Source organism: Ursus americanus, chromosome 3 (assembly GCF_024610735.1).
Source record: "Ursus americanus isolate L20-20 chromosome 3, mUrsAme1.1.p, whole genome shotgun sequence".
Classification (NCBI taxonomy): domain Eukaryota; kingdom Metazoa; phylum Chordata; class Mammalia; order Carnivora; family Ursidae; genus Ursus; species Ursus americanus.
The window spans coordinates 61442684-61465839 of NC_142129.1; the positions used below are offsets into that span (position 1 = coordinate 61442684).

The window sequence follows — 23156 nt, forward strand, 5'->3', positions numbered from 1 at the left end:
CTCATGTTAAATTAATTTGTCTTTCTGATAGCATGGCACTCATGATGGGAAAGTAAATTTACCTAAAATCAAGATCTTTCAAAAACAGCCATTGATCATGCTTTCCATGCAAAGCCACGGGCACACACGCCGGGTACCGGGCCCACTGGTCCTGTCTGAGCACAGCGTTCCCTTTGTTCACTGCAGTCCTAACCCAGTGAGAGAATTCACCTTTTTCCCTGAAGGGCAGCAAGTGCAGTGGCATTTCTATGGATGCACTGAGATGCCCGAGCCTGCTGACATCTTTCTGTCTCCTCCGATGAACTAACAGCCAAGCGCCAGAACAACCTATAGTGCACACGATCCCACTGTCCTGATGTTCAGCAACATGTCAGAATATTCTAGCCCACTGCGCTCCACTTACAACCTCTCCTCCCTGTCCTCACTCCAGCATACCGCATGTTCAAACATACACATGCCAGGATGAAAACCGTTAATTTATCCAGAGACTGTATCTATAATCATGACTGGCAGGTTTTTTTTTTTTTTAAGATTTTATTTTTATTTATTTATTTGACAGAGCGAGAGAGCACAAGCAGGGGGAACAGTAGAGGGAGAGGGAGATGCAGACTCCCCATTGAACCAGAAGCCCAATGTGGGGCTTGATCCCAGGACTCTGGGATCATGGGGCTCGATCCCAGGACTCAGGGACCATGACCTGAGCCGAAGGCAGACGCTTAACTATCTGAGCCACCCAGGTGCCCCCAATGACTGGCAGTTTATTTAACTCCACATAGAAACCTGGTATGTTTTCTTTGTTCGTTTCCTCCTCAAGGTAAATCCTTTCATTCGAGTGCTTCACTCACTCCTGTTCTCCCCCTACACCCCGAGCACATCCCGGACCCCAGCCTGTGGTGTGACAAGGGCCAGATGCTTTCAGTGTGGAAAGGCCAGCTTGCTGAAGCACACCTTCATCTTCTTCTGGGCAAGGTGGAAGGTGTGTCTTCCTGCGGCCAGGCATGGGGATCGGAAGGAGCAAATGCGTGCCATCAGACTGGGATCATGGGTAGACAACTGGGTCTCATCGGCGTCTCCCCTTCTTCATGCTGCCAGAGGAAAACTGCTGGTTGTTCTTCTCTTTCTCTTGGGCTTGGAAATTAATTGGGGTCTTTCTTTTTTTCCTGAAATTATGGGAATAATGAGCAATTCCCTGCAAAGGTCTGCTTGTGAACAATATGCGTTTCTAGGCACACACTAATTACAGCCCAGCTCGGCGGGTGGCTCACCAGTCCCCAGTGTCAGTCAGGAGTGTCAGCCAAGGAGAGACGAAGAGGGCTAGAGGCAGTTAATATCACACTTTTACTGCTGCTGATCATTTGCAGTTTTTAATAACAACTTTGCAATTCAGATTTTGCACTAAAAAGGGTTTCCAGATCACATATTATAAGTTTTTTTTAAGCCTGTCACCTTTGAAAAACTAGGGACATGTACGTGTTCGGCATTAACTGCTCTGCGATGGCTGCACCTTGCTCACGTTCAGACTTCACACACATGATCTTCATAGGATATGCTTTAGGCTGCAGCCAGTGGAGAGAACTCCAGAAACAGAAGAGGCCGAGTCAGGAAGGCTCTCCTCTTGCAATGGAAGCTAACGAGAAGCAGCAGATCACAGAATGAGCCAGGAACGAGAGCAGCGCCCCAGAGCCATCACTTACAGAGCAGCTACTACGGGTCATGTACCGTCGCACTTGTTTTCCATACCTGATCTCGCTGAATTCCTGAACCTGTGCTGGGAGAGGGGAGTCAGTGTTTCCATTCTCCAATATGCAAAGAATTTAAGTAAGCTAACGGAATAATCCCAAAGATTGAATGTCTAGGGAATAGAAGAGACCGCATACATTCTTGCTGCTGCTCTGTGCCTGGAATGTGAAACCATCTCTTGTGGTTCAGAGTTTAGTAATGAAACAAATTGAGGAAAGAACTACAAGGTCCTGGGCACATTCTTGTTTTGTCTGCCCAGCCTGCCTCCCATCATAACGTGGAATCAGCAGCTGCGGCTTCTGGGGAATGCTTCTTTCACCATATCTAACCATCTCATTAAATGAGAACTGCTTTCTTCTCACAGACCCTCAAACTCTTTGTCCACAGGCCAATCTCTAGGACGCTTCCCACTTCTCTGACTACAAGTGTTTGTGGCCGGGCATGTGAAACAGTAATAATAATTTTTAACAATTTTTTTTTTTCATGTGCCAGACACTTTACATTTTAACTTATTTCTCATAACAATTCTGTGATATGGGTATGATTACTGTCTCCATTTTGTAGAGGTGGAAAGTGAAATCCGGATGGGTAGGCATCTTGTCCAGGGTCACATATCTGGAAAGTTGCAAATTTGAGATTTGGTGTTATATCACTTAGCTATTGCCACAAAAATGCTAGGTTAACAACTCATTGCCTTAAAATAACAGTCATGTACTGTCCTTGATCTGGGGGTCACTTAAGTGTTGGCTGGCCGAGGCCCAACTCAGCTGGGTGGCTCTGATCTTGGCTGAGATCACTCATACAGTTGAGTCAGCTGAGACCAGCACGTACAGCCTGGACTGGCTAGGTGGCTGTGCCCCATGCATCTTTGGGGCCTTCAGGACCTGGCCTGGCCATGTCATTCTTACAGAACAGCTAAAGAGCCAGGGCACAGGTGGAAATTAAAGAGGATTCCTAAGGCCTGGGCTCAGAATCCACACACCGATGTCTTCTCATCCAAACATCGTCAAGAAGTGAGAAATGTAGTCTGTCTTTTGTGAGGAGAACTTCATAGTCAAAGACAAAAATAAAGAGTCTGGGAGAAGTGAAGAATCGCGGCCAATGCTACAATCTCCCACATAATCCCATCTACTTCTTTAGGATGTTCCATCTCAATCTGGGGAATTTCAGTTCCTTATTGGTAGGTGACGTGAGGAGAAATTAAGCTCTAAGATTGTCAGCACCCACATGCCCCAGAGAGAGGAAGAAGTTGGTTTGCAGTCGTAGACAAGACATGAATAGTCCCAGGGATGCTCATGACCCTAAGACCAGTTCTCTTCCAGCCTCATCTGTGTCCCTGCCTTTCCTGTCATTTGGTGGGTCAAGCCTGCTTCTGAGGTTCTCATCCCAAAGTTATCTAATTTAGGTTTATTTTCTGCCAAATGTTACTCAAAATGTCCTAAGCAGTATAACAGCCAGACTGTGAGTAAAAATCAGTCAGGCAGTCTGCAGTAATTCATGCTAAGATATCTAACATTCAGCATATTTCACGCATCTACTCTTTGCAATGAATTACATTAAAAACGGAGGATCAAAAAGAATGGGTAAGATTGAATCCATCCTCAAAGAACACATTCCTCAGAAGAAGACACAGCACATACACAGCACTGCAAAATGAGTGCATTTCTCCTGAATTAGGGAAACACAGGAGAAGGTGGGATAAAACTGTGATTAAGGCCAAAATGGGAATGCCTTCGAGGGACCCATGTGTTCTGTCAAGTCCTGGGAAATGAGGAGGATTTCTACAATCAGAGAAGACAAAGGGGGGCCAGTGAGGGGTGTGCTTGGGGTAGGGAGATAGGAAGTGAGGACAGTGGGCAAAGTCATTGAGGTATAAAAACGACATGATATCGGATGAAGGGATTGGAATCACCTGGTGAATGATAAGAAATCTTTAAGTGTAACGTTGGAAAGAAGAATTTGTCAGTGTGCCTCTAAGGGTTATGCAAAGGATTGGGGCCTTGTGTGACTAACGTGTTCTGTCCCACTAAACAGGCATTATGTCCCCAAAGTGCCATGGGGTATAGAAAGGGCCCCTGGAGATTGTCCTACTCCTTTCATCCTGATATTGTTCTTGGGAAGCAACCTTTTCACCCTTATTTGGTTTCCCACGTAAGCTGTCCTCTGGGGAAGAGGATGAGCTAACCTACAGCATTATTCCAGTCCACTCGATGGTTATATTTCTTAGCATCAATTTTTAAATTGACAGCCTAGTTTATAAAACAAACTCATGGGAGTTGAGTGTTTAGTCAGGACTCTTGATTTTACAGAAATCCAACATAAGCTAAACAAAAAGAGTTTCCTGGAGAATTATCAGTTCAGCTCACTGGGGAGGAACGTCAGGTCCCAGGGCTACTTGAGAGCCTTCAGAACATGGAAGCTCGAAGTCCGTGTTCTGCTCTCATCGTTGTTTTGAGATTTACTCCACCCGGAAAGACACTGGCTGCTCTGAGAGTGTATTTTTATAGCTCACCAGCAAGAAGGAAGAAAAATTATTTTGCTCATTCCAGCAGAGAAAATCTTAAAGGATGCCTCCTGTTGTTCAGATTTGGATTATGTGTTCATTTGTGAGGGATGCCAAAGGAACGAAGTAGAATGATTGGTCTAGTTCTGGATCATGTGGTCCGAGGTGGGTGAGCATATTGTTCCAAAGTTTGAGGAGTGGAGGGGTGGGTGTTTTCTTGGACAGAAAATCACTGTTCCCACCTTTGTGTATCGTGAACCAATGAGGTCCGATGTCCAGTGATCCCCAGGCTAACAGATGAAACTGAGTCTGAACCTGAAAAGCGCAAGACTAGACAGGGACCGTCCCCCTTTCCTAAGGATGGAGCAGCCAAACAACATTTAGTCTGGCACTGCTTTTCTTGAGTCATGATTCGAAATGATATGGGTTGAGTAAGCTTTCAGACGGGTCATAAATTAAGTCTGCAAAGGTCAACCCTGTGGGTAGGATGCTAAATTTATAGTGAGGTAGAAAGAGCTGGCTGAGCATCAAATGATGAAAGAGAGTGGGTGTGTTTTTATCTCCTTCGCTCCCTTGGGGAGGCACTCATGTATCTTACAATACTGACGTGGAAGATTTGGAATCAGCAGCATTCCAGATGCTCAGGGAAAGGTGGAAAGAGGAATAGCATGGCCAGATCCCAGCCCAGCAGCTGCTCTTCCCTCACTCCCACCCCTACCTGAGAAACGCAGCGTTGCTTTCAGAATAGCACAGGAACCTTTGGTACTCACAGATACAAAGGGTCAGCACTTTTTTGTGATTTCTTTCAGCCTTATTTAAACCGGGGACTGCTCTGGCAGGTCAAAACAGCCCATTAATACACTTCCTAAGTTGAGAATAGTTAAAAGCATGGCTAATAATAGAGAATTTTGAAAGAGGGGCATGAAATATAAAGAAAAAAAGCAGTGGGCATCAGGAGACCAGATCTCTGATGCTCATTCTGTGTGTGCTCTTGAGCAAGACACAGCCTCTTTGATGCTGTTTCTTCATCTGTGAAAAGCACCAGTTGGACAAATGAATCTCTGAGAATCTTTACACATTGGAAAAATGTACAATTTCACTAGAATGCCCAATTCCTAACCTTTGCCGGGATTGATGTGTTCTCGGTGTGCTTTGTTATTAGTGAGGATGTTGGGAACATTGGTGTGGGAAGAGTGTCTATATACTAAGCTATCCTCCGTAATTAATTTATACAGCACAGAAGAGCATTTAGAACTCAGCGTTGGGAATTGCGCAGATGTTCATATCATCCCTCTTCCTCGTTGCCTAGTGTGAGGGACATTGTGAACAAAGAATCACTAAAACTTGGCTCCTGCCTTTCTGGTACAGAGCACTCTACAGTGGCTCCTTGACTTTGAGTCTGGGAGAAGTAGGAAGGTGGGCAAGAAGAGTCTGCTTTTAGATATTCAAGAGAAAATGTGCAGGAAGTGGAGAGAGAAGTGAGAAAGGAGGCCAAGGGCTACAGATTTTTAAATTGGAAAATCAGTTGGTATCTTTTTTTTCTTCCAACAATGAGGGCTACAAGCTAAAAAAAATTCGGCTCGGACATGTAAATTAACAATGGCCTTACAAATGGTGTTTTGTAAGGAGTAAGCAACGGAGGCTGTTGGGGGACAAATACAGCTCTAATGCTGTGTCGACACAGAGAATACGAGGCGGACAGCTAGATGAGGCTGCCATGGCTTTCTCCTGTCACCTGGTGTGATGAGAGCAATTCCATTCAATGCCATCCTCACTTTACTTTAGTGATCTGACACTCCCTATGTGGGTTATATTGTTGTCTTTGGTGAATAAAAGAAAAAGTCCTTTCAGGTACCCATCTTCCTAAAGAGGGTGGGGCAGGGCCTGTGGCCTGCAGTCAACTAGGACTGGGCTTGAATCTGAAACAGGCACTGATTCATTCCAATTGTATTATCTATCTTCACGAAGACGGGTTGACAAGTGCCCATCAGTGGATGCCCATCATGAATCTATAGTAGCCAACCCAAGGAAATACTATGCAACTATGAAAAAAGAATAAGTAGGCTCTTGTATAATAGAAAGGTCATCAGGATATTTTGTTAAGTGAAAGGAGCAAGATGCAGAACAGTTAATTTTTTTAAAAAAATATTTTACTTATTAATTTGAGAGAGAACGCGAGAGAGAGCATGAGCAGGTGGGGGAGAGGAAGAAGCAGGCTCCCCACTGAGCAGGGAGCCTGACATGGGGCTCAATCCCAGGATCCTGGAATCAGGACCTGAGCCTAAGGCAGATGCTTAATCGACTGAGCCACACAGGCGCCACAAAACAGTTTAAATAGTATGCTATCTCTGGGCTAGGAAGGAAAGAAAACATATTTACATATATCATTGTTACATACTTTTGTGTTGTATGTATAAAGAAACACTGGAAAGATATCTAAGAAATTATTAAAGTAGTTCACTATAAGACAAAGGGGAGAGGGCATGGAGCATTGTGTACAGAAATGACTTGGGAGTGAGACTGTCAATGTGCATCTTTTATATTCTTATTTATTTTTATATTGTTTTGATTATTAAACAATAGGAATATATTGCCTATTTTAAAAATTTTAAATTCAAACAAAATTTGGAATGTGTGTTTGTTAGTTAAGGTAATACTAGCTGCAATTGAAAATAAATCAACAAAACTCAAAAGCTTAATACAACGTATGTTTCTTTCTCACTCATACAAAGTCCAGAAGCGAATGGTCATTCAGGACCCACGCTTCTTTCAAAATAGGTCTCCTTCCTCCAGAATATCTCAGAGTTCTCTGCATCCAGCTAGCAGAGCTGAGGGTGCAGGGGAGGCGCGGGCCTAGAAGTGCAATCACTTCTACCCACATTGCTTTGGCCAGAATGCCCCCATAAAGCTACACCTAACTACGAAGGAAGCTGGGAACACATCTAGCTGTGTGCCTGGAGGAGGAGATGAATCTGGTGGACAGGTAGTGTCTCTGCCACCAGTGGAAAGACCTAACGAAAGAGAATTCTGATGAATTTTATTTCTGTTGAGTATATAAAATTGAAGTTATTACTAAAGCATTCTTTTGAAATTGTGGCATTAGGGTAAGTGTTCTTGCAAGACAGCTTTGTTGAGGTAGATGCAATAGGGACATTGACTAATCTCATCCATTCATCAAATGCCTTAGTCTCAGATTAAAGGCAGCCATTGGAAGATCTGTCATTAGAGCAAATTTGACGGCCCACAGAATGATAAGACTCTGTTCAGAACCCTCTCTTTTGTTTACTTCAAGTAAGATGAGAACCCCTGCTCTGTTGATGAATCCCCCGAGATAAGGCGCATCATAGGCTTTGAAATGACTCAAAGGTAGGTGCTGCTAGTACCAGCAGGTTGTCCGGGAGTGCGGTCATGTTCACTCACCAGTGTAAGGAAATTCAGTCCGAGCAAATAAGATGACTGGGTGTCTCCAAAGGCGGACTATGCGTTGTTTACGAACACCTTTCTGGGGTTGTCTGATGATAGCCTCTAATTGTCTTTGAGCTATTTTACAGTTGATGTCAAGGGAAATCATATATGTCTGTGGACATGCAAATGAATTGTTTGGTGCAGAGACTGCTCTCCTCTTTGTTGAAAAGACATGTATGGGTCCATTTACAAATTCACTTCAGTATTTCTGCCTGGTGAATGTATCTGTTCTTTGGATTCTCCTTTAAACAGGTTTTAACATCTGCCTGGTTCCTTTGTTAACAGTAAGTTAAATACAATCTTTAATGTGTGTTCTTTTGATCTGCATGAGAATTATAATTTTATCCTCTTTTGAAATGTGTCCTTTAACACTAGTAATTGCTCAGAACTAAGGATCTGTGCTTCTGGCACTTGTCAAGCTTTGCTTTCTTTCTTTGGTTTATTTACTTGTTTTGTTTTCTCTTTTTGTTACACCTATCAGCATTGCCAGAAAAGCTGTTATGTAGTATGGCATAAAAATTAGGCAATGAAATGATTTTACTATCTTGCACTTCCTCCCCCACCCCAACTGTTAGGATAGTAATGCCGGCATAATATCATCAGAAAGCCTCTTCTGCTGACATTTCAAGCTCCCACAGAAAACTCTGTGAATTTTCTGAGAAGGCCTTATTTGCAAGATTTGTTCAACAAAGAGGTTGGATAAGCACCTTGGATTAAACCTTCAAAGCAGCAGGCCTTTGGTTACTTTTGTGATTAACCTGGGAACACTTTGAAACTCTTTTCTTTGTTATACTGTTTTTCAAAACCATCAGTTTTCATAATGAGAAACACTTTTGTAAACACACTTTTTGCATTTCCTTCTAATTAGCAAGACCTTTATTTTTGCACAGAGATTTCCATATATAAACTTTTATCTGCAAAGAATTCTAAATGTGAAGTATTAAAGAATTAAAAGGCTGATGGCAATTGCATTTTTCTTACTGATAACATATCAAAATCTGTTGGTCTATCCATTAATATCTAGCTGCTTAGCCTCCAGGAAGCTCAGAGCCAAATTTGTGTCAACTTTAGTAACTCAGTAGGACCCACCTATCTGCATTCTACCTTTTCCAGTCTTGACCTTGGTTCCTTATTTATATTTTACTTGTTACTGATTTTACTTATTTAAGTTTCTTTTCTTCTTTTTGTTAATGTTGCAAAAGCCAGCTCTACTTCTTTAGGGAATAGGCCAGATTGAAAGGAAAGTGTTTATACAGGCACATTATAAATGCCTCTGTATTCAATCTTATAAGAGTAATTCCTGGAAAAATTACAGTTTCCCTTGTCGTTGTCCTTTCCTGGTGTATTTCATTCAAAGACAGGGAGACACTTGGGTATTTTACTTCTCTAGTCCATATGCTATGTAACTATTGTATGCACTTTAGGAATGGACAAAGTCATAGTAGGGTCAATCGGTATGTCTCAATTCCTACAATGATTCACATCGTTTAAATGATATTGTATTTACTAATATTTATTAGCCATATCATTATTTATTAGAAAAGTACTTGCTGATCATCAGAATCTCGTCCATCTTCTATAAACAGCTCATGAGCTAGAAAATGGTTGCCATTATGCCTAGAGGTTAAGAATTCAACTTGAACAGGCTTACAACTCAGAGACTTAAGCTACATCTAAATATCACCCTGGGAGCCCAGTGGTCCTCAGATCCCTTTATAGAGGTGAAATCTCCCTAAAAGGAATCAAAGTATTGCCTTAAAGGGGAAAACAAAAGGGTCGCTTAGCTGCCTTCCCACTATCCTGGGGAAAGCCCCTTTGATGATGTACTAAAAACACACTGGACTAGGGAACGCTTTCTTCCTTATGAAGAGTGTGTTTCTGCGGCAGCTGTCCTAAATTGAGGTCAAATAAAACTCTTTTCCCTTCTCTAAAAACAACAACAACAGAAACAACAAAACCACACTGGACCTGAAGCCCCAAATCTGGGCTCAAGCCCTGAAGTGTAGTTTCCTGCACCTACAAAATATGGGTAAAAATTCCTCTCACCTTTCGAGTGGTTGTGAAAAGTCCATGTGAGCACCCTTGGCATGGAGCAGGGTTCCTTCATCATCAACTTCCTCCCTGACCTGCAGTAGGAATTAAGCCTGTATGTGTGAACTCTGGAGTTCTGGAGCCTCTTTCTTTTCTCATGGCTGGCCTCCGTGCTCGGGCAGGCTACAGCAATAGCAGCTCAGGGCTTTGGGTTTTATGCTTTCCCCAGGGAACATCTCGCCCTACCCTTGGACATCCTTCATTTTGCCTTAATAATCTTTGAGGAAACCTTCATTAAGGAATTACCTGGTAATTTTTGGCATTTCATATTTTCCAAAGATGGCCACAACAACTTCTCTCACCCCATAAGCTCTTCTGCAGTGTGAAAGTAAAGAAAAGAAAAATCAGGGTTCTAAAAGGATTTAATACCCATCTTATGGTAATTCACTCTCTAAACATGGACACCAGTGTTCCAAATTGTCCTTCTGTTTGTCATCTGGAGCTTTCCTGGGGCTGGATGGGAAGGACACCTTTCTTTTGTAAAATGGGAAAGGAAAATTGAAGGCTTCTCCCCATGACTATTGTCTGGCAGGTTAGTTTGGGGAAAACAATATAAGGAAGTGGGAATCTGGAAATTGATTTCCTTAAAATCGCCATAGGCATGTACCTGTTGTAGGTCTTACTGTACCTTTGATGGGATGAGCTTCCTACCTTGAAAGTTATTGCTCTTTGCGACCATTACTTTGTGGTGTGATAATTTGAAAACTGGTTTTATAAGATATTACTAGAAGTTAAAAAAAAAATCAAAATGAAGCTGGTCTCCATAATGGAAAAAAATTCAGGTAACTCTGGTTTAACAATATTTCTTTCTTGTATGTCTGAGAATACAGTGACTCTCAAGGGGTGGAGGATATAGAATACAGCATTCTCCAAACGGAATTGGATGAGAAACCTTTATTTACTTTTTTTCGTGGAGCCTGATATGAGAATAAGGTTAAATTACATGTGCTTTTGGAAGCATGGACTGTATTTGCTATTTATTGCTGTGTTACAAATTACCACAGATTTAGTTTAGAACAACATACATTTATTATCTCACAGTTTCTGTGGGTCAAGAATGTGGATACATTTTGATTCATTTTCTGCAGGGGCACAATTCGGGTGTTGTCTGGGATGGATCTCATCTGAGTGTTTGACTGGAAAGGGGTTCATTCCAATGAGGTGGTTGGCAGAATTCATTTCCTTGTGGTTTGGGGACTGAGGGCCTCATTTTCTCACTGGCAGTTGGCTGGAGGACATCCTTAGTTCCTCGCCACTTGAGTCTCCTTTCATCAGGACCAATAAGTGAGCAGATAGTCTCTTCACAAGATGTTTTTGCCATCTTATGTAATGTAATTGTATACACGTAGTCGTGTTCATCTTGTCATCTTTGTTGAAAATGTTGATTAGAAGCAAGTTATAGGTTTCACCTGCACTCAAAGGGAAGCGATTACACAAAGTCATGAATATCAAGAGGTAGGAATCATGGAGGTAAGAACTGCAAAACTATCAGTACAAATGACTTTGTCCACTACCCACACTTAGACACTTGAACAAACTCTAGCATACCTTCTATCAGCTCAAGGCTGTGTCCCTAGGATGACAACCCCTGCCTCCTTAAAAGGGCTGCCTGAAAAAGCTCAGGGCTGCCAAAGGAATTCACTGTTTCTTCTAGCTAAAATCTGATTATAGGTCCCCAATCTCCCTTTTCGTGAAGCATTTACTTTAGAAAACTTGCAATTGTAAATCCTTTCTCTGCCTCTTTGAGGTGTGTCTTCTGCAACCCAGGAATGTCTTTCTCAAGGACCCAAGAGCCATCTCTCTGAAATGTAATCATTAAGAGAGATAGGGACTTTGTTTCCATTTTCCCTGGGAAGCAATGAGCCTGACCTCAATAAGCACCAGTTAGCGGGCACAGATCCCTAATCACATTGGCCAACCTCCCCACAATGTCCTTCAGTGCTTTTCCTTTAGCACAACCAACATTTAAAAGGCATCCTTCTTCTGTCAGTGGAATTGAATCAGTTTATACTGAGGTCTCTGTCCCCTACTGCCATAACCTGAATAAAATCTGTCTTGCCACCTTTGACGAATGTCTGACTCTTTTTTGACAGGGGCAGCTTTCAGGTTTATCTTCCACAATCACCCAGAGGTTTTGTAATCATCTCGCATTCCATTCTAACACATCTAGTCTAGCAAAGCTGAGCTTCAATGAGCATTTTTGGATTACATGTTTGTAGAGTAACTTGGGCGTTTCTCCTTTTGCATAATAGAAATGTTCCTAAAGAAAGGCAATTGTTTCAAAATAAATTAATAAAAGTGAAACTATAAGGGGACTTTGATTTTGAAAAGAAACATAAGCAGAGAAGTACATCTGGCTTATAGGTCTGGCTCTAACATAGACTAGTCTAGCTGGTTGGTAGGCAGAAATGAATTCTCTTGGTGATGAGGTGTGATTACCTTTAGATAATTTTGGAGGGGGGAAAAAAAGGTCTCAGCCTTGCCGGAATGGAGAAACTAAGCTGGAGTCAAGTAACACACCATTATTCCCCTCTCCGGCCCTTCAATGGGAGTTCAGTCTTTTTCTCTTGAAGGAGTCAGGAGAATCCTAAGCAGAGAAATATTCCGCTCATCCAGCTCAAACCGAGGATAGAAGAATTGATACAAAATGAAAATGACTTGGGGCTTTATAAGATGCTTGCCAAGCAAAGGTTTTGGGATATTTTTTTGAGCACTTCAGTTAAAAAAATCTCTTCGAGGTAGTATTGTATCGAGAAGTGGTGACAGCACGTGTTCCCTCTGGCCTCCTCCACTGAGGCCCACAATCAACCAAAGAGCGGGGACCACCTTTTGTGGTCTCTTGCTGGGAGTGGATCACTTTCTAGCACACATCTCTCTTCTGACCCTGCTGAGCAAGCTCCTTTGCCTCGAGCCTGTTCCTCCTACCCAGCTTGTCCAAGGGTAAATGTGCTTCATGGGTCATGATGCACTAAGCCAGGAGGACAAAGACATTGCACAGGTGTCGAATGAGTGCAGAGCAAGAGGGCTTTGTAGATGCTGGTGTTTTGTTTCTTAAGGGGAGCTCACAGCTTCTTTTATAGTATAAACTATGGACAAGAAGAGCTGAGATTTCCCTTTGACATTTTGTCTGTTCAGTGAACTGCAGAAAATGCAAACCTTTCCAAGCCAGAGAAATATATCTTCCTTGTGTGTGCTTAGAATAAAGACCAATCTGTGTCTAACTTTTTTTGTTCTCAAAGTTTTGGAAATAATATTCCTCTTGATTTTATCCTTTTAAAAATTAATTGGTTCCAATTCCACAAGAGTGTTTTAAATCAACAGTTATTTCCCCAGTTTTGTATTATCTTTAGTATCCCAAACTCATCATTTCTCTCATTGCAATATCATTATATAGGATCCTTCAAAATATGATTCTTGGGAAAAGTAATATTATTCCAAAGCTACAATAGCTCTAAAATGAAATTAAATTCTATATAGATTTTTGCCTCCTCTTTTATATTTCGTGTTTTCCCCCTGAGATTTAGACCTACTCTTCAATAAAACTGTTTCTTTTCATATGGACGACTTCATTTATATTTTTAATCCATTAGTGGTTTGGTTCTAGATCCTTTAACGTTGTTCTAACTACATTAAGAAGTTTCAGGTCTTGCTCTGAGTGTTGGTCATTGAGTTGAAGATTCTGGGCTAGAGTCTTGCATCTCAACTACCTTCTCATTTAAGGTCTCTGTGGACAATCATGTTCTTCATGCTTTGAGATTCCATCACCATGTGTAGCTTCTCTGAACTACTTGGCTAACCTTAGTAGCTTTCATTTTCTTTTCTTACTAGATTATATTATCTTTTACGCTTATTTAGGAGTGAAAGATTTTCATGAAATTATAAAAGATGAAGATATTCCATAAATTTGGAACTATTTGAGAAAAGTTTAGTATCTACCTTGTACTAGAACACTGTAATGTCCACTACTTATTTAATTATTATGTAGTAGATAAATCCTAGTGCTCTTGGTCCAGGAGAAATGCCTCCTTCCGATGGCCCTAGCTGTCACTGTGTTTGGAGCCTATCCATAACTCCCTGCCCTCTGCTGATTAGATATGGGAAAACATGTGACTCAAGAACTAGGCCAATCAGATGACCTCATTTGAGACTTTAGAGTTAGTTCATTGAAGTTTCTAGAGTTAGAAGATCAGGAGCCTGTGTTTAGGCTCATTTAGACCCTTTGCTGATGAGGAATCAAAAAGAGAGAGCTTTTAAAGGGAGGGAGGGTGGGAGGGAGAAAGAGAGAAAAGAGAGAAGGGAACCGATTTTAGGTAAAAATAGAGGGGAAACTCCAGAAAGGTATGTTGCCAGTTAGCTCTCCTGATTCTTGAAGATTTTCTAGTTCCCCATTCCAGCCTAAGGTTTTCAGGGATTTGGATTCTGTGAGATATCCCCGTGCTCACACATGAAATCTCCCTTTATAAGTAGGCTTGAGTGGATCGTTAGTACTTATGAACAGGCTATATATGACTAAGAAACTTCCTAACAGTCATGTGAAAATTTTATTTAAAAATTAGGGCAGATTTTTGTTTAAAAAAATAGTAGATTGAACTCATGTGTCTCTCTGCTGCCTCTCTAAGACCCAGTAAAACTGAAATAAAGAGATAAAAAGGATTTGAAATCCCAGGGACAAGGAGAGGAATAAAGTCAAATTTTGGAACAATGGAAGGAGCATAATGAGTGGTCACTCTCTTAGCTCAGCAGAGAAGGTGACGGCCAGGTTCCTGTAAAGGTGCCTGAGAATCAGACTAGTATGTGTCTCCAAACCCCATAAAAACCCAAGAAATTGAACCACTGGTCATGTGGGAGGCTGGAGTGAAGAGTGAAGCGGAGAAAGAACACAAATGAAACAGATATCTAGGTGCACTTCCCCAGTCTACACCGTCAGATGAGTGTCCTTCCAGCTAAAGGAAAGATGTCCATCCCCTACCAAAAGACCAGAGGGTTTCCAGACAGACAGCAAGTCCTTCTAAGAACAGAGGGGGGCGGCTCCCTACTGTTCACAGGGAGATTGAATGAGTTTACATATGGGGCCATGAGACTCTGTAGCCCCACTGCAGCCTTGGTTCTCTCACTCTTATCTCACCCTTGGCATATTGTCCTGAGATGCATAGTTTCAAAAAGGAGGCTGTAGCATTTTTCCTGGAGGAAATGGCCACACGCACACACACACACACAGGCACATAAAATTAGAGGTGTGCTAGCTTTTAGCAGATTCTCTTAGCAATTTATCAGTGCCTCCTGGGGTGAAGCTCACCAGCTTACAACCTATCCTGTGTACATAGCACACATAGTGCCAATTCTTTAAGAATAAGTGGGCTGTCAAGGATTTCAGTTATCATTTGGTTTCACTCATATGTGGAATGTAAGCAATAGCATGGAGGACCATCAGGGAAGGGAGGGAAATCTGAAGGGAGAGAACTCGGAGAAGGAGATGAACCATGAGAGACTTTGGACCTCAGGAAACAAACTGAGGGTTTCAGAGGGGAGGGGGTAACAGGGTGGTGGGTATTAAGGAGGGTGCATGTTGTGGTGAGTGCTGGGTGTTATATCCAACTAATGAATCATTGATCACTACATCAAAAACTAATGATGTATTATACAGTGGCTAACTGAACATAAAAAAAAACCAAACAGATTTCCAGATCTTCCAGACATTTGAGGAAAGCCTTCAAGATGAAAGGGGAGAAAAAGAGGGAAAAGAGTATTTGGATGAACAAAGGGGTAAAAGAGACAATGCTAGATAGCTTTGGCTAAATACGGGTTTAGAGGTATGCGTATCTATAAGGAAATGTTAATTGCCCAGACAGGACATAGAAGAATGGAGACAAAAACTTCAGAAAGATAAAGAGGTGAATTTGAAGACATCAGCTTTGTGAGAGAATGGCCTCAGATAAGGGAAGATAGGTGGCTAAATATAACAAGAGGAGGCTACTAATCCAGAAAGCAGGACTTAGAAGGATATTTAATGATAGAAAAATAAAATTTGATTATTGTAATAGAGGAAAAACTGACTGCTTTGGTCATAGTTAGAGAAGAGCAATGAGGGACATTTAAAAAATCTTTGTAAACCAACAACCCAATAGAAAAATGGGCAAAAAGATCTGAACAACCCCTTCAGTACAGTTATATACAGGTCACAAATAGGAACATGAAAAAGTATTCAACAGAATTGGTCATTAGGGACGTGCAAAGTAAAACCACAGTGAGATGCCCATTTGAATGGCTAAAAAAAAGCAAAACAAAACATAAAATAACAAGTGCAGGTGAGAATGTAGAAATGTGGAGCAGCTGTGACCATCTCATTTTGCTGGTGGGAATGTCAATTTGCAGTCACTTTGGCAGCATAGTACAAAGTTAAATAATTATAACACCTACCGTGTGACCCAGCAACGCCACTTCTAGGCATTTACCCAAGAGAAATAAAAATTATGTTTTCACAAAGACACAAATGTTTATAGAAACTTTATTCATAATCTCCCAAACCTGGAAACCAGTTAGATTTCTCTCAACTGATGAGTGGATAATATAAACTGTGGTATGTCCTTACAATGAACACTCCTCAACAATAAAAAGGAATTAACTCCTGATATATGAAACAACACGAATGAACTATTTTAAGTGAAATAAGCCCCACCCCAAAACTACATACTGTAGCATCCCATTTTTATGATATTCTGAAAAAGGCAAAACTATATGGACAGAAAATTGATTAGTGGTTGCCAGAGGTTGGGGTTGGGGGAGGAGACATTGACAGTTGTCTATAAAGGGGCATAAGGTAATTTGGGGATGTGGTGGAATTGTTTTCTAGCTAATTGTGATGGTGTTTACATGACTGTATGGTTGTCAAAACACAAAGAACCGCACATTAAAAGTGTGAATTTTACTGTATGTAAATCATAACTTTTAAAAATGGAGGAAAAATGAATGAGGTTTCTGGCTTGAGTTACAATTGGAGAAGGCATTGCTAAGGTCAATAGGAAAGCCTGGCTGGGCAGCAGACAAGCCAGAAAGGAAATAAGGGCAGATTCTGCCTTGGCAAGTAGAGTTTGAGGCAGCAGAAATATTGGCAGTTCATATGATCAAGGTGGTGGGGGCTTCTTATTGCTGATCAGTATTCCATTGTACTGAATATACCAGAGTTTATTTTGACGCTAAGGGACATTGGAGTTGTTTCCAGATTCAGGCTGTTATAGGCTCCATACACATTTGTGTGGCTACTGAAGGATCTGAGCAGAAGACTCAAGGATCTCTGTTCCTAAAATGCAAATCCGATCATGTTATTCCCCTGATTAAAATTCTTCCCTGGTTCCTTATTGCCTACAGCAGTGATTCTGCGCCATGACCACACATCACAACCACCTGCAGTGCCTCAAGATGCTGAATGTTTGGCCCACCCCCAGGGATTCTGACTTAATTGATTATTGGATAGGGTTCAAGTGTCAGGTTTTTTTTTAAAAGCTCATATGATTTTATTTTTCAAGGCTTAAATCTTTTTCAAATAAAATTATTGAGATATAATACATGTAACATAAAATTCATCCATTTAAACTGTACAATTAAATCATTCTTAGCATATCCCATTACTGATTTTTTGAATGTGTATTATAACACAGTTTGCCATAGTTTTTTTTTTCTATATATTTTTTAAAGATTTTATTTTTGAGTAATCTCTATACCCAACATGGGGCTCAAACTGACAACCCTGAGATCAATGGTCACATGCTGTGCCAACTGGCCAGCTAGGAGCCCCTAAAATTTGCTATTTTCAAGTGTATAATTCAGTGACATTACATTCACAATATTGTACAACCATCACCACTGTTTCCTCATCCCTATTTGATTTTAATAAATGTCCAATTCTGCAGGACTAAATCCGGGTGCCTTAGGAAGCTCCTAAAACCTTCCATAAGAATATCTCATCCTTTCTTCCTAGATGCAGCCCCTGTCACTTCCTGCCCTGCTTTCTCTTGGATCCAGACATGCTGAATCATCTTTAACCTTTGAAAACTTATTATCTTTGCATATTCCTATTTTAGCTCTCTGAAGCATTATTCCCACTACTACTTCTGATAAAATCCCATGCCTTCAAACCCAGACTCAAGTATTATTTATATGAAGTATTTTTTTCCACCTCTGGGGTCCTTTAGCTGCTCCCCTCCGTGATCTATAGTACCTTTCATGACCCTCTGTTGGAACACTTAACTCATGACAATTTTCTGTGTCTGTTTTTGTCTCTCCCACCAGATTCTCTCTTTCTCCCTCTCTTTCTCTTTCTCTCTCTCAAGTGGTGAACACTCAAACGGTGAAGCTGCAATGTGAACATATAAATCCATGATGCAGTTCTTGAAGAACTGGCGAGAAGAGCCACAGACAGTGATACGAGTGAGAAGTAAACTTTTGTTGGTTTAGGCACTGAGATTTCAGGGACTGTTTGTTTCCACAGCGTAGCCTAGACTAGCCTAATACACTTGTGAAGAATTCATTCATCATATTCACCAGCTGTTCTCTTGTGATATAACTAAATGGAGAATGTGGAACTCCGTGGGAAAGAGATCTTGGATTTGAGAACAGGTGGGAGAGCTTGATTTTAGAGGGTCTAAGAAAGATACAGGTTAAGAAAAGGTCTTGAGCAAAAATGGTTCCGCAGGGGAGATAGACCTGGGCTGCTAGGATGAGGGAAGAAGGAACTCACATATGGGTTGTATCTAAGGGCACTGAAAGCAAACAGCCTATTAAAACATTTTACATCAGACTGTTCAGGACTTCCAGATTTAGACATAAGCAAATGTAAAATTTCAAATCCCAAATCAATACTTGCCAAAAAGATACAGTATAAAAAAAGAGAATCATAACCCTGAACAGATGTTCCATTTGTTAATTTGATTTTTACTAACGAGATACATTTTTGAAGGCATTGCTGAATGTACCAGTTTTGTTCCTTGTTAGTATAGTATAATCAGAAGGATGTCTTGGTTCAACAGTGCTCTGGAGGTTGAAACGTGTCTCCTTTATGATTTGCAGCTCTGATTCATTCTGTTTTTCTGCCCAAGGTGCAAAAATGCAAATGTGAATTGAGATTCTGTGTTTATTTCTGCTTCTTACATCATCACCATTAAAAAATTCAGACCAAATATTTTTTTTTGAATCTCCCTAAAAGTGTGGCCTGAGGTGCACAAGGCACAATATACTGTTGTCAAGTCATATTAACCTACAGTCTCACATTACTAAAAAAAAATACATCTGTCATAGAAAAACATGTATAAATTAAATATATCCAATCAGAAATAAATCGTCGAAAGGAGAATACATGTTAAAAGGCATTGTAGTCGGGGATCTGCTTTAAAATAATTAGACAAAAGAGAAAGAGGAAAAAACATATAAAGCAGTCATGGCAAAATCTCAAGAATTGTTGAATCTCAGTTACAAGTAGATGGGGAGTCATTGTAACCTTCTGCCTACTTTTGCATATGTCTGATGTTGATGATAATAAATAGTAGATAAATATAATATAAATATAAATAATATAAATCATAAACTTACAGATAAAATGCCTTCAAATATTTGCACAAATTTAAGGGTACAACTTACAGAATTAGGTTCCTTAATCACAGAATTACATTGTGTTATATCAAAAAATAATGATATTTTACAAACAATAGGTTTGATTATTTCTTTAGAGGTCTTATACCATGTTACTTTCACCATGGAGCATAGAATGACAGAGTCCTACAATGATTTTACCTCTTTCTGATGCTATTTAATAAGCTACCTTTCTTACTGACCTGAAATCTGAATATTCTTTTTTTTTTTTTTTTAAGATTTTATTTATTTATTTGACAGAGAGAGACAGCCAGCGAGAGAGGGAACGCAAGCAGGGGGAGTGGGAGAGAAAGAAGCAGGTTCCCAGCAGAAGAGCCTGACGTGGGGCTCGATCCCAGAATGCTGGGATCACGCCCTGAGCCGAAGGCAGACGCTTAACGACTGCGCCACCCAGGTGCCCCCCTGAAATCTGAATGTTCTGAAAGAGTTCATCTGTCTTTAGAAGTAACAATGACCTTGCCTCACCTTTTGAATTAGACAGTGTTAAAAATGATAGTTGGAACTGGCCTGCATTTGGGAGACCCATGTTTTCATCTCCTTATGTATCAACAAGGAAGATTATCATTTTCAAACTTACACATACAACATCTGATTCAATTACTGTTTTGTAGAAACCATATCTATTGTTTGTGGCTTGAAACATGAATTTGAAAATAGTGATTTTTATTTTACTCCCATGACAGTATTAATAAAGGTAGAGTATATCTTATTGTCTAGAGAGATATTTAACATGCTGTAGGTGTAAATGAAAGATAAACTAAGAGACAAAAGTGAACCTTTCAAACATTAATGTGATGTTGGGCTGTGTTATTATGAGCCTAATGATATCAAGAACACATAGGTGTCATGCTGGGAAACCAATGATCTAGCTTTCATCTTGGCTGCAGGCAAAGAATATCTCATTAAAGCTATAAATTTCACAAGTCTGTTCCCAAATTTAAAACCCTTAAGGAAAATGGTTTTCACGGTTCAGCAGTTTTAAAGGGTTGTACTTACTTGGCTTTGTAACAAGGAAATTAATAGTTTTTCTAAAACAAATCAGAATTATGCCTATAGTGGCATGTGTTTTCATGCTGTTGCCGTTAGCACTTAACTTCTTGTCTCGATAACAAAACCAGGGACTCCACATTGAATTCACCACAGGGAAACATTTATTACCTGCTATGTTTGTTCGGGATAGTCTGGGATGGGGATGAAATTTGCTCAGTCATGGCTAGGTAAAAATTGTTTTCTTGAGGTGATGTGAACTGAAGTAGGTTTCTAATCAACCTTCGCTATTCAGAGTGAATCTTACTTAGCCTGCATGAGGAGGACTAAGTTGCTCCAGCCCCATGTGTTGTCAGCAACCAACCGACTGAAGTGCGTGTAGGCCTCAGGGACCCACGGTATTGGGAAATACATGTCAGCGCAATGAACTGAATTTACTTCTTTTTCTCAATGGACTTTGTAATAAATCTTACGTAGCCATGTGAGAGGTGCATTTATAAGAAACATTCCCCTGTTTCTGTTTTATATTCATTTAACTTAAAGAGCAACCGTTTGTTGTATCTGGGGGAAACGAGACAAATTACAACAGAGGCAAGAGAGTATGGAAATGTCAAATGCCTCTAATGGTTTAAGCTTAAAGGAAAGTCATTAGTGATTTACGGAAAGAATATCAAAACAAGATGAGCAGTAAGAATGTGATTATCATTTTCCAAAAAAAGTGTTAGAGAAGCAAAACTACCTAGACTCACCTTATTTCATCTGGGTGATCAGAAAGTTACAAACGAACAACTCTTATACCCTGGGAAGAGCATGTCCTGTGGGGTTGTGTGGAAGCAAACTTGGAGACATTCATAGACAGTTGAAACTCAAAGCAGTTCACAGACACTTTAAGTTGGAGCAACTGGGTGCACATCTTGCTTCCCCCTCACTCACGCTTTCTTTTTTTTTTTTTTTTGCTTTTTTTTTTTTTTTAAAGATTTTTTATTTATTTATTTTGACAGAGAGAGACAGCCAGCGAGAGAGGGAACACAAGCAGGGGGAGTGGGAGAGGAAGAAGCAGGCTCCCAGCGGAGGAGCCCGATGCCTCACTCACGCTTTCAATCCCAAGGGAAAAGGATAGAATTTATTCAGAAGATAGTTATGATTTAAAAATTTTAGATTGTGTATAAATGTACTTTCAGCTGCAAAGGTCATTCAAAACAATCATTAAAACAGAACATGGAGTCATTAAAAAGCTTTAACTACATTACATATTTTCAAGTAAGGCATTGCACTGTTTTTTGACGGCTGAATTTCTTGAATTTTTTGGTATGTTGTTTAATTTCTTTTTAAATTTTCATCAGCATCTTTTGTAGTTAGTGATTATTCCCACCCTTTACACTGTTGTTAGAAATCTATTGCACAATACATCCAGTTTCCCTGAAAGAAAAGGGATTTTGTGAACCATATACACTACAGCTTAGTGTGACAAGTAGTTTCTGAAAAGGATAACCATTATGAAATATAACTTTTACTTAAAAAGAAAAAAAATGCCTCCAGTTTTGGCTAATTATGAATATTATGAATAAGGCTGTTTAAAATATTTATGTAATAAATGTAATCCATGTAAATAACTACATGTAGTTCATGTAACTTACATGTAAATCATGTAAACAAATATTTGTGTGGGCATATATTTTCATTTCTCTTGCGTAAAAATCTATAGTGGAGGTATGGGGTCACGTATTAAGAGTATGTTTAACCTCATACAGAACTTCCAAACTCCTTTTCAAAGTGTACTGTTGTACACTTGCACTGATAATCAGGTGGACAAGATGACAAATTCTTCAGCTGTCAGCCTCTTTCCATGGTTACATCATTACTTCCTCAATAGGCTCATGAATAAAATGCCCATCCTGAAGGGATGGAGCGATGTGTGGACTCAGTAACGTGGCTGTTTACTCTGAAAGGAGATTTGGTTACCACTGCTGAATGCCTGACTTGCCAAAGTAGCAGCCTGTTGCCTACTGCTTATGCAGTATCTCATTAGTTTTCTATTGCAGCATAACAATTACCACAAAATTAGCAGCTTATGACAACACACATTTATTATTTCAGACTTTCTATGGGGCATAAGTCTGAACATGGGTTAGTTGAGTCCTCTATGTAAGTTCCAGTTGCTTCATAACCTCACCAGCATTTCATCATCAGACTTTAAATTAGAGCCCAGGACTGTCCAGTAGAAATACAGTGGAAACCACATAGACAACTACATTAACAGTGGAAATGTTGAAGTTTATTTAAAAAATTATTTTAAAGATTTTATTTATTTGTTAGAGAGAGAGAGAGAGAGGGCACAAGCGGTGGGGGGGTGGCACATAAAGGGAGAGGCAGGCTCCCTTCTGAGGAAGGAGCTGGAAGTGGTACTTGATCCCAGGACCCTGGGATTAGGACCTGAACCAAAGGTAGTTGCTTAACTGACTGAGTCACCCAAGCGTCCCTGAAGTTTATTTTAATAGTATACTTTCTTTAGCCAAATCTATTTAAATTTATTGTCATTTCAGCATGTAATCAGAATAAAATTAATGAGATACTTTATTTTTCATACTAAGCCAAAAAATTCTGGCATGTATTCTTACAGCACAACTTAATTCAGACTAGTTCTATTTCAAGTGCTTAATAGCCACATGTAGCTAGTAGTTGCTGTATTGGGCAACATAATTATAGATATTTTAGTGGGTATATGGTG

General features: G+C 40.3%; 1 protein-coding gene across 2 annotated transcripts in view; it reads right to left on the reverse strand.

Annotated features, from left to right (window-relative positions):
• Positions 1-10834: 10834 nt before the first annotated feature.
• Positions 10835-23156, reverse strand: part of PHF14 (PHD finger protein 14) — a 233701-nt gene continuing 221379 nt past the window's right edge. Inside the window, exon 20 of one of the 2 annotated variants that reach the window (XM_087861035.1) lies at positions 10835-11208. In XM_087861035.1, the coding sequence (XP_087717161.1) occupies positions 11185-11208 (24 nt within the window). In that variant the 3' untranslated portion in view covers positions 10835-11184. The remainder of the gene's footprint in view (positions 11209-23156) is intronic. The other variant, XM_087861036.1, reaches the window with a different exon arrangement.